Below are 16,149 nucleotides of genomic sequence, written 5' to 3'. Positions count from 1 at the left end.
TGCTCCTGGGTTGGAAAAATTAATGTTGTAAAAATGGCCATACTACCCAAAGCAATCTACAGATGCAATGCAATCCCTGTCAAATTATCCATGACATTTTTCACAGAACTAGAACAAACAATCCAAAAATTTATATGGAACCACCAAAGACCCAGAATTGCCAAAGTAATCCTGAGGAACAAATCCAAGCAGGAGGCATCTCTCTCCCAGACTTCAGGCAATATTACAGAGCCACAGTGATCAAGACCGTGTGGGTACTGGTACCAAAAGAGACATACAGACCAATGGAACAGAATAGAGGACCCAAAAATAAACACAGACACCTATGGTCAATTAATCTTTGACAAAGGAGGCAAGAACATAAAATGGGGAAAAGACAGTCTTTTCAGCAAGTATTGCTGGGAAACCTGGACAGCCACATGCAAATCAATAAAACTAGAACACACCCTCCCACCCACACATGAAAATAAACCCAAAATGGCTTAAAGACTTAAATATAAGGCAAGACATCCTCAAACTCCTGGAAGAGAACATAGGCAAAACATTCCCTGACATCAACTGTAAAAATGTTTTCTTAGGTCATTACCCCAAGGAAACAGAAATAAAAACAAAAATTAAACCGAAGGGACCTAATCAAACTGACAAGCTTTTGCACAGCAAAGGAAATCATGAAAAACCAAAAAGACAACCTATGGAATGGGAGGAAATAGTTTCAGACGATGCAACTGACAAGGGCTTAATCTCTAAAATATACAAACAACTTACACAAGTCAACAGCAAAAAAGCCAACAACCCAATGCAAATAGACATTTCGCCAAGGAAGATATACAGATGGGCAACAAGCACATGAAAAAATAGACATTTCGCCAAGGAAGATATACAGACGGCCAACAAGCATGAAAAAATGCTCAACATCACTGATTATTTGAGAAATGCAAATCAAAACTATCATGAGATACCATCTCACACCAGTCAGAATGGTCATCATTAATAAGTCCACAAATAACAAATGCTGGAGAGGGTGTGGAGAAAAAGGGAACCCTCCTGCACTGTTGGTGGGAATGTAAGCTGGTACAACAACTAGGGAGAACAGTATGGAGGCACCTTAGAAAACTCTACATAAAACTACCATATGACCTAGCAGTCCCACTCTTGGGCGTATACCCAGACAAAACTTTCCTTAAAAAAGACATATGCACCCGCATGTTCATTGCAGCACTATTCACAATAGCCAAGACATGGACTTCTAAAACACATCTGTAAATAATGGTTCTTGAACTCTTTAGATGAGCCACTCGTTATTTTATGTCAGTCAAGTTATGGTAACAGTGTCATTTTCTTTAATTACTTTTTTTACCTCCATGCTTGGACCACAAGAAATCATGAAGTTCATCTTAAAATTCCTCTTAAAGCATGTAAGTTAACATTTATTTTTCCTATTGTTATTATAGTTCTAAGTGAAAATCCTTAAAAATATATTAAAAATAGTAACTTGAAAGGATAATATATATAAAGAGACTTAAAAATAATACACTTCATGGGGAATATAGGCATATTTCCATATGTAAATTTAGAAACGAACACATTAGAATATGTAACAAATGAGTTTTATCTCCTGATATCTCAAAAACAAATTCAATAGTGGAGTTCCGTGGCTGGTGTTCCATTTGTTCAGTTTTCCTTTCTATTACATAAGACTGCATTGTTCAATACAACTTGACTAAGACCCATTTATTTTTTCTTTATCCAGCTCCCTCTGTTATACATATGGTAAATGATTTGAGAACCAATATAATTTCCTATCTCAACCTTCTTTTTTTTTTGTCTTTTGTCTTTTTAGGGCCACACCCATGGTATATGGAGGTTCCCAGACTAGGGGTCTAACTGGAGCTGTACCTGCCAGCCTATGCCACAGCCATAGCAATGCCAGATCCGAGCTGTGCCTGTGACCAACACCACAGGTCATGGCAATGCTGGATCCTTAACCCACTGAGTGAAGCCAGAGATTGAACCCGCATCCTCATGGATCTTAGGCTGGTTAACCACTGAGCCATGACAGGAACTCCAACATGTCAAGTTTCTTAATGCAGGTTTTTTTGTGCCTCAGAAGACTTCTCTAGATTTGTTCAAGTCAGAATCTTCTTTTTACCAGCTTACTCAAGGCTCCCTTTACTTCCTTGTTCCTCAAAGTATACATGAGTGGATTTAATACAGGAGTGACCACACTGTACATAATGGCAATGATCCTGTCCTGGTCCATGGAGCTACCTGAGGTAGGACGAATATACGTGAAAACAACGGGAGCAAAGAAAAGAACAACTACCATGAAGTGGGAGGCACAAGTGGACAGTGCTTTATGAAGCATGCTGCAAGAATGGGTCTTGAAGGAAAGATGGGTGATAATGTAGACATAGGAGAGAAGTGTTAGAAAGAATGGGCCCATGGCCATAGTCCCCGTGACAGTGTTGAGCAGCCACTGGTTAAGCTCAATGTTCCCACAGGCCAGCTTGAGCAAAGGCTTAATATCACAGAAGAAGTGATGGATGTAGTTGGAACCACAGAAGTGTAAGCCAGAGGTCATTATGGAGTGCAGAAGGGCATGGAAAAAACCGATGATCCAGACAGTGACAGCCATTTGAGTACAGACCTGAGGATTCATGATAAGAGTGTAACGAAGTGGTTTGCAGATAGCCACGAAGCGGTCAAAAGCCATCATGGCCAACAACAGGGCCTCTGTGCTGCCGAGGAAGTGGAAGAAGTGAAGCTGGCTTATGCATCCCCAGAAAGAAATTGCTTTGTGTGAGGAGAGGAAGTTCCCCAGCATCTTTGGCAGTGTCACTGTGGCGTAGCAGATATCTAGACAGGACAGGTTTCCCAGGAAGAAATACATAGGAGAATGGAGTCTTGGCTCAGAGATGACAACCATCAGGATGGCTCCGTTCCCAGCCACAATGACCAGGTAAATTGCGAGGAAAAGCACGAAGAGCAAAGGCTGCAGTTCTTGGATGTCTGTCACTCCGAGGAGGAGAAATTCAGTGACTGATGTTTGATTGGGCATCACTTAAAAGCAAAGACAGAAGAGTATATGGAATGCTATCTCTGCTGGAAATTAGAGTCCTCCGGCTGAGGATCTTCCCTCCTGAACAACAATATTTTGAGGGAGAGCATTGTTGTTGTAAATAGTCCCAGCACAAAGGTTTTACAGGATGTGTACCGTTAGCTTATAAAATGCAAAGGTTATGTGTTGGTTATGAGCTGTTACTCACCTACCTTTTCTTTTTTATTAGATTTATCGTCGTATTTTTGTTTCTCCCAGGGATTCAGAGCCTGTTGCCATCCTACCATCTGATGTGACTGCGAACTTGTACTTTCTGATACAAGTTGCCTTTTCTTATCCTAAGTCAGCAGAGGGTAAATTTTAAACTACTCCACTACACCACTATCTCTTGACCTAGTAGAAATCCATCTGAAGGGTTTTTACTTAATAAGAGACAAGTTGAGAAAAATAAAGCTATAAGAAAATCCGAATAGACACGCAGACATTAGTGTGCTTCCTATAAAAAGGGAATGATTCAAAATTTGGGAAATCTCTGAAAGGAGAAGAAAAATATTTAATGTGACTAGAATAAAAATATGAATTAGGGAACATTACTAGGGATCCCATGGGATTCTAGGCTATATAGATAACTAGAGAAAAAGTTGAGAAACTAGTTAAATTTTAATCCACTTCTATAAAAGTCTGGCTTCAAGGAATTCAGAGTAGCTTTCTTTGATAGCCACTTATATTTTGTATATTTTAAAAAATTTATTACTCCTGTTTAACATATAAATGCTTAAGATACATATTTTGTTCTCTGACCCACAAAACAATATTGTATCAAAAATTCACTTGGGGGAAAAATTTCCTACCCTTTAAAGAAAATAGCAATCACATTTCCTGTACTAAATGATTGACTTCACTGAAGTGTGAACATTGTGAGATTACATATTTGGAGAATATATAGAGAAATGGCAATAAAAATGTAGGCAGTAAAGCATTTTCCTAATCCATAAACACAGTGAGGAGTCCATCCTAAGATAGAAAAGCAGCTCTAAATGCTGGGCATTTAGCTTCAATACTAGGAAGATGATAGAGAATAGGAGTAACTTCTCAGCTTGTCTCCTGTTTTCATTCTCATACCTGATTTGAGTGTTCAAATTCACAGCTATGAAATCTTTTCAGATTTATACTCATGAAAAATAAACGGAAAAATATTTGTAAAGTAAATAGTAGAAAAATATTTGAGGTGATAGCTTGTATTGGGGTTGCAGCATAAGCTCATCATCTTCCCAAGCTATTTCTTTCTCAAATTCTGCCTGTCTTTTGTAGTCCACAGATCTCTAGACATGGAAAGCCTGAGAGAGCTTGTCCCCTGGGTTTGAGAGGATTATTGTAAGAATAAACAAGATCCCTTCCTATATCTGCTGTATTAAGAGAATATTCGTTGGGGAACTCCTATCTTGAGTTCCATTTTGCTTTCATTGTTCCTATGTTTTTTCCCTAACATATTTCTTTCTTAATTTCAGACCATAGACAGTACAATTCTCACCAGCCTCATGTTTTCTTAGTTAAAATACCTTTCATTTCCTGCCATTGGATTGAAAGGATACACTTTTTTTTTTTTTTGTCTTTTTAGGGCCTCACCTGCGGCATATGGATGTTCCCAGGCTAGGGGTCTAATTGGAGCTGTTGCCGCTGGCCTAAGCCACAGCCACAGCAATGCCAGATCCAAGCCACATCTGCAAACTACACCACAGCTCACGGCAATGCCGCATCCTTAACCCACTGAGCGAGGCCCGTGATGGAACCCACAACCTCATGGTTCCTAGTTGGATTCATTTCTGCTGCACCACAATGGGAACTCCGGATACGTTTTGCTTTTTAAATTTTTATTAAGATTTTTATTTTTTCTATTATACTTGATTTACAATGTTCTATCAATTTCTGCTGTACAGCAAAGTGACCCAGTCATACATATATACATATGTATATATGTACACATTCTTTATCACATTATCCTCCATCATGTTCCATCACAAGTGACTATATATATTTTCATGTGCTATACAGCAGGATCTCGTTGCTTATCCACTCCAATTGCAATCGTTTATATCTACTAACGCCAAACTTTCAGTCCATCCTACTCCCTCCCCCTGCCCCCTTGGCAACCACAAGTCTGTTTCCCAAGTCCGTGAGTTTTTTTTTTTTTTTCTGTAAGATAAGTTCTTTGTGCTGTATATTAGATTCCAGATATAAGTGATATCATATGGAATTTGTCTTTGTCTTTCTGACTTACTTCACTTAGTATGAGAGGCTCTAGTTCCATCCATGTTTCTGCAAATGGCATTATTTTGTTCTTTTTTTACGGCTGAATAGTATTCCATTGTATATATTACTGCATCTTCTTAATCCATTCATTGGTTGATTTGTGTGTTGTTTCCATGTCTTGCTTTTGTTGAATAGTGCTGCAATGAACATAGGGGGTGCATGTATCTTTTTCAATGAAAGTTTTGTCCAGATATATACCCAGGATTGCTGGATCCTATGGTAGTTCTAAATTTAATTTTCTGAGGTACCACCTTACTGTTTTCGTAGTGGTAGTACCAGTTTACATTCCCACCAACTGTGAAGGAGGATACCCTCTTCTCCACACCCTTTCCAACATTTTTATTTGTTGACTCGTTAATGATTGACATTCTGGCCAGTGTCAGGTAGTACCTCATAGTTATTTTTTTTTCTAAGTTTTAGCAGAGTTTTTTCCATTTTTATTATTATTATTATTTAAATTTTTAAAAAAATTTTTGGTCTTTTTTTTGCCATTTCTTGGGCTGCTCCTCGGCATATGGAGGTTCCCAGGCTAGGGGTCGAATCGGAGCTATAGCCGCTGGTCTATGCCACAGCCACAGCAACATGGGATCTGAGCCGTGTCTGTGACCTACACCATGGCTCATGGCAACGTGGGATCCCCAACCCACTGAGCAAGGGCAGGGATCGAACCTGCAACCTCATGGTTCCTAGTCGGATTCGTTAACCACTGCGCCACGATGGGAACTCCCTAATTTTTTCCATTTTTAAAAATGATTTTTATTTTTTTCATTATAGTTGATTTACCATGTTCTGTCAATTTCTACTATACAGCAGCGTGACCCAGTCAAACACATATATACATATAAATTCTTTTTTCTCACATTATCCTCCATCATGTTCCATCACAAGTGACTAGATATAGTTCCCCGTGCTAAGCAGCAGGATCTCATTGCTTACCCAACAAAATGAAATAGTTTGCATCTATTAACCCAAAACTCTCAGTCCATCCTGCTCCCTGCCCCTCCCTCTTGGCAACCACAAGACTGTTCTCCATGTCCACTTGAGTTTCTTTTCTGTGGAAAGGTTTATTTATGCCATATATTAGATTCCAGATATAAGTGATATTATAGGGTATTTGTCTTTCTTTTTCTAACTTCACTCAGGATAAAAGTCTCTAGTTCCATCCATGTTGCTGCTAATGGCATTCTTTTGTTCTTTTTTTTGGCTGAGTAGTATTCCATTGTGTACATATACCACATCTTCTTAATCCATTCCTCTGTCTTTGGACATTTAAGTTGTTTCCATGTCTTGGCTATTGTGAATAGTGCTGCAGTGAACATAGAGGTGATGTATCTTTTTCAAGGAAAGTTTTGTCTGGATATATGTCCAAGAGTGGTATTGCTGGGTCATATGGTAATTCTGTATTTGCTTTCCTGAGGTACCTCCATACTGTTTCCCATAGTGGTTGTACCAATTTACATTGCCACCAACAGTGTAGGAGGGTTCCCTTTTCTCCACACCCTCTCCAGCATTTGTTATTTGTGGACTTGTTAATGATGGCCATTTCTGACTGGTGTGAGGTGGTACCTCATGGTAGTTTTGATTTGCATTTCTCTGTTAATTAGTGATGTTTAGCATTGTTTCATGTTCTTATTGGCCATCTGTATATCTTCTTTGGCGAAATGTCTATTCAGGTCTTTTGCCCATTTTTCTATTGGGTTGTTGGCTTTTTTGCTGTTGACTTGTATAAGTTGTTTGTATATTTTAGAGATTAAGCCCTTGTCAGTTGCATCGTCTGAAACTATTTCCTCCCATTCCATAGGTTGTCTTTTTGTTTTTTCATGATTTCCTTTGCTGTGCAAAAGCTTGTCAGTTTGATGAGGTCCCTTCGGTTTAATTTTTGTTTTTATTTCTGTTTCCTTGGGGTAATGACCTAAGAAAACATTTTTACATTTGATGTCAGGGAATGTTTTGCCTATGTTCTCTTCCAGGAGTTTGATGGTGTCTTGTCTTATATTTGAGTCTTTAAGCCATTTTGGGTTTATTTTCATGTGTGGGTGGGAGGGTGTGTTCTAGTTTTATTGATTTGCATGTGGCTGTCCAGGTTTCCCAGCAATACTTGCTGAAAAGACTGTCTTTTCCCCATTTTATGTTCTTGCCTCCTTTGTCAAAGATTAATTGACCATAGGTGTCTGTGTTTATTTTTGGGTCCTCTATTCTGTTCCATTGGTCTGTATGTCTCTTTTGGTACCAGTACCCACACGGTCTTGATCACTGTGGCTCTGTAATATTGCCTGAAGTCTGGGAGAGAGATGCCTCCTGCTTGGATTTGTTCCTCAGGATTACTTTGGCAATGCTGGGTCTTTTGTGGTTCCATATAAATTTTTGGATTGTTTGTTCTAGTTCTGTGAAAAATGTCATGGATAATTTGACAGGGATTGCATTGCATCTGTAGATTGCTTTGGGTAGTATGGCCATTTTTACAACATTAATTTTTCCAACCCAGGAGCAAGGAATAGCTTTCCATTTCTTTACATCTTCTTTAATTTCCTTGACTAATATTTTATAGTTCTCAGTATATAAGTATTTTACCTGCTTGGTCAGGTTTATTCCCAGGTATTTGATTTTTGGGGGTGCGATTTTAAAAGGTATTGTATTTTTGTATTCCTTTTCTAATGTTTCATTGTAAGTATACAGAAATGTGACTGATTTCTGAATGCTAATATTATAACCTACTGCTTTGCTGAATTTGCTGATCAGTTCAAATAGTTTTGGGGTTGAGTACTTAGGGTTTTCTATATTTAGTATCATGTCATCTGCATACAATGACAATTTTACTCCTTTTCTTCCAATTTGGATACCTTTTATTTCATTTTTTTTGTCTGATTGCTGTAGCTAGGACTTCCGGTACTATGTGGAATAAAAGTGGTGAGAGTGGGCGTCCTTGTCTTATTCCAGATTTTAGCAGGATGTCTTTCAGCTTTTCTCCATTGAGTATTATATTTGCTGTGGGTTTGTCATAAATGGCTTTTATTATGTTAAAGGTATGTTCCCTCTATAGCCGCTTTTTTTAATCATGTATCGATGTTGGACCTTGTAAATTGCTTTTTCTACATCTATTGAGATGATCATGTGGTTTTTTTTACTTTTTTTGTTAAAGTGGTGTATGACATTGATTGAGTTGGGTATGATGAACCATCCTTGTGAACCTGGGGTGAATCCCACTTGGTTGTGGTGTATGATCTTTTTTATATGTTGTTGGATTCAGTTGGCTATAACTTTTGTTGAGAATTTTTATGTCTATATTCATCAAAGCTATTGGCCTATAGTTTTCTTTTTTGGTGGTATCTTTGTCTGGTTTTGGTATTGGGATAAAAGTGGTGTCATTTGGGAGTGTTCCTTCTTCTTCAACCTCTTGAACAAGTTTAAGGAGGATGGGTATCAGTTCCTCTTTGTATGTTTGGTAGAATTCTCTTGTGAAGCCATCTGGTCCTGGACTTTAATTTGTAGGGAGTGTTTTTATGACATATTCAATTTCATATCTAGTGATCGGTCTGTTCAGTTGATCTATTTCTTCTTGACTCAGTTTTGGGAGGCTGTAATTCTCTAGAAGTTTATCCATTTTTTTAGGTTGTCAAATTTGTTGGCATACTATTGTAATCTCATGTTTTTTTTGTATTTCTGCAGTGTACATTGTGATTTCTCCTTTTTCATTTCTTATTTTGTTTATTTCTGTTCTTTCGCTCCTCTTTGTGAGTCTGGCCAGTCGTTTGTCAGTTTTGTTTACCTTTTCAAAGAACCAGCTCTTTGTTTTATTGATTTATTTTTGTATTGTTTTTTTAATCTCTATTTTACTGATTTCCTCTGTAATTTTTATGATTTCCTTCCTTCTGCTGACTTTGCATTTTGTTTGTTCTTCTTTTTCTAGTTCTTTTAGGTGGTATGTTATATTGTCAATTTGAGATTTTTATTCTTTTCTGAGGAAGGCCTGTATCACTATTAACTTCCCTCTAGGCCCTTCTTTTCTGAAATCTCATAGATTTTGAGTGGTCATGTTTTGATTATCATTTCTCTTGAGGTATTGTTAAATTTACCTTTTGATTTCCTCTTTGACCCATTTTTTTTTTTGCATGTTGTTTAGTTTCCATGTTGTCAGTTTCTTTCTCATTTATTTTCCTGTTGTTGATTTCTAGTTTCATGCCATTGTGGTCAGAGAAGTTACTTGAAATAATTGCTGTACTCTTAAATTTGTTGAGGTTAGTTTTGTGCCCCTTATGTGATTGATCCTTGAAAATGTTCCATGTGCACCTGAGAAGAATGTATATCCTGATTTTTTTGGATGTGGTGTCCTGAAAATGTCAATGAAGTCTAGCTTTTCTATTGTGTCTATTGTTTGGAAGTGGCAGCAGCAGTGTGTGTTCCCACAGGAGTGGGAGCAGCAACAGGTGGTGCTTGGTTGCAATGCCCTCTTTTTTTCCGAATTTTGAGGTGACTGGGTCCTCAGGTGGAGCCTGTTCACAGACCCCTAGTTGTGGTGGACCACGCCCCCCCCCCCCGTTTCTGAGATGAATGCTGTGGTTTTTTCCCCTCCACCCCCCAGTAGATCACAGAAGAGACACCACATGGCACTTAACACCCCCACCCTACTGCTCTTAGCCCACACAAGAGGTGCCCGGCCACCCATAGCCCGCACAAAAGACACCTGGTCTCCTGTAGCCCAAGCAAGTGGTGCCTCGCCAACTGTAGCCTGCGCTAGAGGCACCCTGCCCTCTGAGACTCTGTGTGTGCTCAGGGAAAGATATTCCTATGGTGGTCTGCCCCTCCTTCTCTCACCCTCCCAACAATGGCACCTTGCTTCTTCTATAGGCCCAGACCTCCTCCGAGGTTTCCTCAGCTATGGTGTTCTGCTCCCTGGCCCATGGTGCAATGCTCCCTAGGCCCTCAGGCTGTCTCCACACAGCCAACCCTAGTCCTCTCCTAGGAATTGAACTCAGAGTGTGAATCTCAGCGCCCAGTCCCTGCTCAAGCATCTCAGTCTGTGGTGTCTGGTGGCAGTGGTGCAGATTGTCTGTGTGGCTCACATTCTGCTTTGTCCTCAGTCTAGTTGCTGTGCTTTTCTCAGCAACTTTGAGGTCCCTCCATCCTGGCAAATCTCCCCGTCAATTAGGTGGCTTCCCAGGGTGTGGATTCCTTTCTTCTTTCACGGCTCCCTCTCAGGAGTGCCAGTTCCATCCTGATTCCTTTTCTCTCCTTCCCCCCACCTCTTTTTCTTTTGTTCTACCCAGTTATGTGAGGGGTTTCTTGCCCTTTTTGAAGGTTTAAGACCAGCATTCAGTAGATGTTCTGTGCAGATCATTCTACATGTCAATTTTTTTTGATGTGTTCATGGGAAAAAGTGAGCATCACATCTTATTTCTCCACCATCTTGATCCTTATCCCCTCCAAGCTTTCTAATTAATTATAAATGTTATGTACTTTGTCCATCTTTCTATTGAAGTTCATATTTGTGGCTTTGCATAAGTTCATTATGTATTCATCCTATTAATAATCTCTTATGATAGAATATGCTATGAATATGATACAAATAAAAAACAATTATTGTGTGCTGATTGTGTCAATTAATTGTTCTGAGTTCTTTACATGTATTAGTTTATTACTTCTTTCAAACAACCAGTGAAGGAAGTACTAAAATCATTCCTATATACCTCAAGAAAAGTGAGGCTCAGAGAATTTAAGTAAAATTTGCTTATTTTATTTTTTTATGGCTGCATCTGTGGCATTTGTAAGTTCTTGGGCTAGGCTTCCAATTGGAGCTGCTGGCCTATGCCACAGCCATGGCAAACCTGGACCTAAGCCGCATCTGCCCGCTACATTGCAGCTTGTGGCAACACTGGATCCTTAACCCATTGAGCAAGGCCAGGGACCGAACCTGCATCCTCATGAACACTATGTCAGGTTCCTAACCTGCTGAGCCACAGCAGGTAACTCTTGTCTGCCTTTTTTTCAATCAGTTTGGAGTTTTTTGATGTTGAGTTTTATGAGTTCTTTGTCTATTCTGGAAATTTACTCCTTATCAAATGTCTTCTCTTATTCAGTAGGCTGTCTTCTATTTTGTTGATGATTTCTTTCACTGTATGAAAGTTTTTCAGTTTGATGTAGTACCACTTGTTTTTTTTGTTTTTGTTTTTTGCTTTTGTTGCCTTTGCCAGAGGCAAAAACATCCAAAAAAATATTGTTAAGATTAATTCAAAGAGTGTATTGCTTATGTTTTCTGCTAAGTGTTTCATGGTTTCAGGTCTTACATTAAGTTTAATCCATTTTGAATTTATTTTTATAGATAGTGTGAGGAAGCAGTCCAGCTTGGTCTTTTGCATGTAGGTGTCCAGTTTCCCAGCACCGATTCATGAGGGTATATTTTTGCCTCCTTTGTTACAGATTAATTGACCATATGAGTGAGGGTTTATTTCTGGGCTCTCTATTCTGTTTCATTGATCTATACACCTGGTTTCATGCCACTATCACATTACTTTGACCATAGCTTTGTAGTATAGCTTTGTGATATTGCTTGAAATCAGGGAGAGTAATTTGTCCAGCTTTGTTCTTCTTTCTCGAGATTGCTTTGACTATTTGGTGTCTTTTGTAATTATACACAAATTTTAGGGTTTTTAGTTGTAGTTCTGTGAAAAAGGCCATTGGTATTTTGATAGAGATTCCATTGAATCTGTAGATTGCTGATAATCTCCTTGAGCAATTGGGCTTGGTGTCAGGGTCTAGTTTTGTGATAGGCTACATCCTGAGCTATGAGGTGGCGGAGGGGAGGAGAGTGTTCCCCTGACTGAGAAATAGTAGAATATGGCTACTGGCTTGGTTCTCTTTCCAGTGTGATGCTGTAGGATGGTCTCTACTGTTGCCTGGGTTCTCTGGTCATGCTTCCTATACTGATCCATAGGTGAGGGTATGAATTAGCTTCTCTGCCCTGGCAGGGTCTGCACATTTTGTTGTTTGTGTCCTGGATGAGGCAATGCTGTGTACTGATTTCCCTGACTAAATGGGGCCACTGGCTTGCTCTGTAGATGGGGAATGCCATGGGTTGTGTTCTTCATTCAAATCCACTCTAAGCAGGGCTGCTATATGGGCTGTGCAGCTTCCCCATAGTCTAGCTAAGTTCCCTGGTTGGGGAAGCTGAAGGGTCTATTAGATAATGGATGCGGCTACCAATCTGTCTCCCTGCCTACGTGGAGGGGGAGAACGAGCTCCAAGGCTAGCAGGACTCTTCATGGACATGACTCAAGCTGACCCAAATCCCAAGTTCCCTTACTGATCAGAGTCACTGGATTTACTCTATAAACAATCAGCTATGCCTTCCAGGCATTCCAGAAGAGCATTAGTGGGCTATGCAGCTGTGTTGGTGTTCTGACCAGGCTTTCTAGTCAGGTGGTGCTGGCAGCTCCATTCAGCTGTGCGCTGGGCTATGACTTGGCTCAATGCTTAGGTGGCAGAGGCAGCATCCCAGGCTGCAGCCCTAGAAAGGCTCTTCACTTGAGGACCCCAAGTAGGCAGACCTGTGCCCTGACCACGTTCCTGGTCAGACTGTGCCACCTTCTTTTCTCTGAAAATGGGCAAAACTGCTAGCTGGGATTATGATTTGGGTGGTACACACAGGGACTCTGCTGCCAAGATGCAAATGCTAGTTGTTGGAAGCCCTTCCTCTTCTCCATCACATTCCCATTCCCAGCAGTCAAGCTCTGTAGAGCCCTCTTGCCGTCCCTGTGGGGTAAGCCTGAAGTGGGGGTCCCCATGCAGTGACCCGCAATGTTGGGGAGCATGGGATGTCCACCTTGGTCTTTCTTTTCCCTACTGGAGAAACCATAGGCTCAAGGGAGACCTCTCAGTGTGGTGCTGCACTGACCTGGAGGAAAGGCAGTGCAGGCATCAGGGAGCTCCTCCTCCTCCCCTTCTAATGCCATTTGTCCTGGTCTCTTGGTGCAGGGAACTGCTTTGGCCTCACCTCTGTGTTCTGTCATTTTTTCTGTGATGCCTTATCCATGAATAGTTGCTAGTTATTCTTCTTGGGATGGGGAGTGAAGCTGGGAATTATCTATGTTTTCTTCTTGGTGATATCACTCTTCTAGTGTAATTTTAAATAATTTTATCTTTTACCTTTTATATTAAAGTTAAGGTGATTTAATCACCACCATTACAGTATTAGAGTGTTCTGCATTTGACTATTGTTATTTTTCTTACTAGTATCTACTATTTATTTGACAACTTGCAAAGATCTGTGCAACACATCATACACATTATCTGAATTGTTTTTCAAGGTAGGTGTTGCATCCATGTCTTACATACAAAAGTTTCTGAAAAAATAAGCACTTGCCCCTGATTACACTGATAGGGAGAAGGTAAACCATAATTTGATTCTAATCTGTCCCTGGCCAGCTCAAAAGCAAGGAAAATACGTAACAGTTTTAAGTTATGTGAAATAAGAGATAAAACTCTTTATTTACAGAAAACAATGTGTAGTAGAAATTTGAATGACTCTATAAAGATCTATTAGAAATAATAAGTAAATTTTGGAGATGAATGTGTATTAAGTCAATATACAAAAATAAATCGAATTTCTATATAGCGACCACAAAAATTAGACAATTAAATTTTAAAATTCCATGTTACAGTAACATCAGAATTATAGAAATAAATCAAATCAAAGATGTATAAACCACTACTCCAAATTTAGTTATCATTTCTGATAGAGTTTTTAAGAACCTAGATCAATTCAAAAGTTTCTTGGTAATAAATTGGAAAATGCCTCCATTTAAAGAAGACGGTTCAGTTTTTATCTTTTGCTTTTTACTGGTTTCTATTATGTAATTAAAGAAGAATTTATGTACCATACTGAGATGAGCAATAGCAATGAGCCAGCGGACTTATAAGGAGAGTTTTTAAAATCCTCTGATAAGTCCAGTGGGGTAAGAAGACAGTTCAGTTTGATTTATGGATTCAGTGTAATTCAGTCAACATCTTAGTAGATATTTTTTTCAAATTAAAAACCTGATTCTAAAACATATGGATAAGCAAAAGATCTGGAGCAGATAACACAATCTGGAAGAATAGAGTTAGAAAACTTACACTATCCAATATAAAATACTACTATATAGCTACAGTAATTAATGGAGCTTGATAGAATAAGCATAAACACAGGGATCAATTGAATAGATGAAAGAACCTCACACACATATAATTTCTAAATTTATTACAAAGGCACCAACTGCAATTTTTTGAGAGAAGTTTATTTCCAATTAATTTGGATATCGATGAGTGAAATGACCAATGACACTTTTTTTATTCCATCGCAATGTTTATTTTCCAATGGATTATAGAACTAAATATGAAAGATAAAAGAGTAAAGCTTCTGGGATATAAGATTGGTTTGTTTTATTTTTATTGTTAATTTTTGTTTTTATATTTCAACAGTTTTATTTTTATAATTTTTATTATGATTGATTTACAGTGTTCTGTTAATTTCTTTTGTATATCAAAGTGACCCGGTCAGTCATACATAAAGTCACTTTTTGTGTTTTAAAATTTTAAAAATTTCCATTTTTATTATTCCACAGTTTCAGGATGGTATAACTACTTTTCCATCCATTTTATATACACTGACCAATTTTTGTTGTGCTTCTCAATCCTGAAGATCTGTATTTTTAAGAATTCTGGGGAATTGGCTTCAATGTTGTTTCACTGGATGTTGCCTATTATGCATTCTCTTAATACATGGACACTAATCTTTCTGTAACTATTATTAGACAAATAGTGAACTTTTTCTCTGTATCTTTGTGACTCCTAAGTCTTCTTCATTAACCAAAAAGTATTTTCCTTTTTTCCTCATTTTCTGGGAAATTCTTGGATCTGTCAGTGCATTGTTTCTGTCTTTTCTTGAATTTTATCTGCTGCTTGTACTATCCATCAGGTTTGAATTTTTGGTCACTATATATTGTATTTATATCAAGTTTTTGCTATTTTTCAAATGTGACTTTTTAAAACATTATTTTAATTGTGTTTTTATTTCTTCTTGTATTCATTCTCTGATTCACTGATTGTTGTACTACTTAAGCTTCTCACTCACATAACACAATTGACATAGACTTTTCGATGGTGACCATTGTGCATTACCAATTGAAGCCCTGAAAGATGACTAGAACAGCAGTTGGACCCTTGAATAGCCAGAGAATATGGAACCAGGTGGTTATTCTGCATGCTTCAATACTATATAATATTTCAAACTTGATTGTAACTCAGGAAAAAAAAAAAAGAATTTTCCTCTACCTTGACAGAAATGAACCAGGAAGGAAAATCAATTTGGAGACTTTAGAATGAAAGAAATTCACATTTTCATCAGACTTGACATTGTGGATTAAGATTTAAATCTATTGCACATACCAGTGTAATTTTTGTCTAACTCCATGTCAATGTTTTTGTTACTCAAAGATAGTCCATTCCTATGGCTTTCCTCATAACGACTTCTATTAGAGCCTTAATTTCTTTTTTTTTTTGTCTTTTTGCTATTTCTTGGGCCGCTCCCGCGGCATATGAAGGTTCCCAGGCTAGGGGTCTAATCGGAGCTGTAGCTGCGAGCCTATGCCAGAGCCACAGCAACTCCGGATCCGAGCCGCGTCTGCAACCTACACCACAGCTCAGGGCAACGCCGGATCGTTAACCCACTGAGCAAAGGCAGGGATCGAACCCTCAACCTCATGGTTCCTAGTCGGATTCGTTAACCACTGCGCCACGACGGGAACTCC

At 38.8% G+C, this 16,149-nt stretch overlaps 1 protein-coding gene across 1 annotated transcript; it reads right to left on the bottom strand.

The window, feature by feature from the left end:
* Positions 1 to 2,131: 2,131 nt before the first annotated feature.
* Positions 2,132 to 3,079, bottom strand: LOC125136495 (olfactory receptor 12D2-like). The gene has a single exon (XM_047797333.1). It carries the CDS (start codon positions 3,056 to 3,058, stop codon positions 2,132 to 2,134), a length of 927 nt encoding a protein of 308 aa, XP_047653289.1. The 5' UTR covers positions 3,059 to 3,079.
* Positions 3,080 to 16,149: the final 13,070 nt, after the last annotated feature.

This window comes from Phacochoerus africanus, chromosome 9 (genome assembly GCF_016906955.1).
Source record: "Phacochoerus africanus isolate WHEZ1 chromosome 9, ROS_Pafr_v1, whole genome shotgun sequence".
Taxonomy (NCBI): domain Eukaryota; kingdom Metazoa; phylum Chordata; class Mammalia; order Artiodactyla; family Suidae; genus Phacochoerus; species Phacochoerus africanus.
This window is presented reverse-complemented; position numbering and strand designations above follow the sequence as displayed.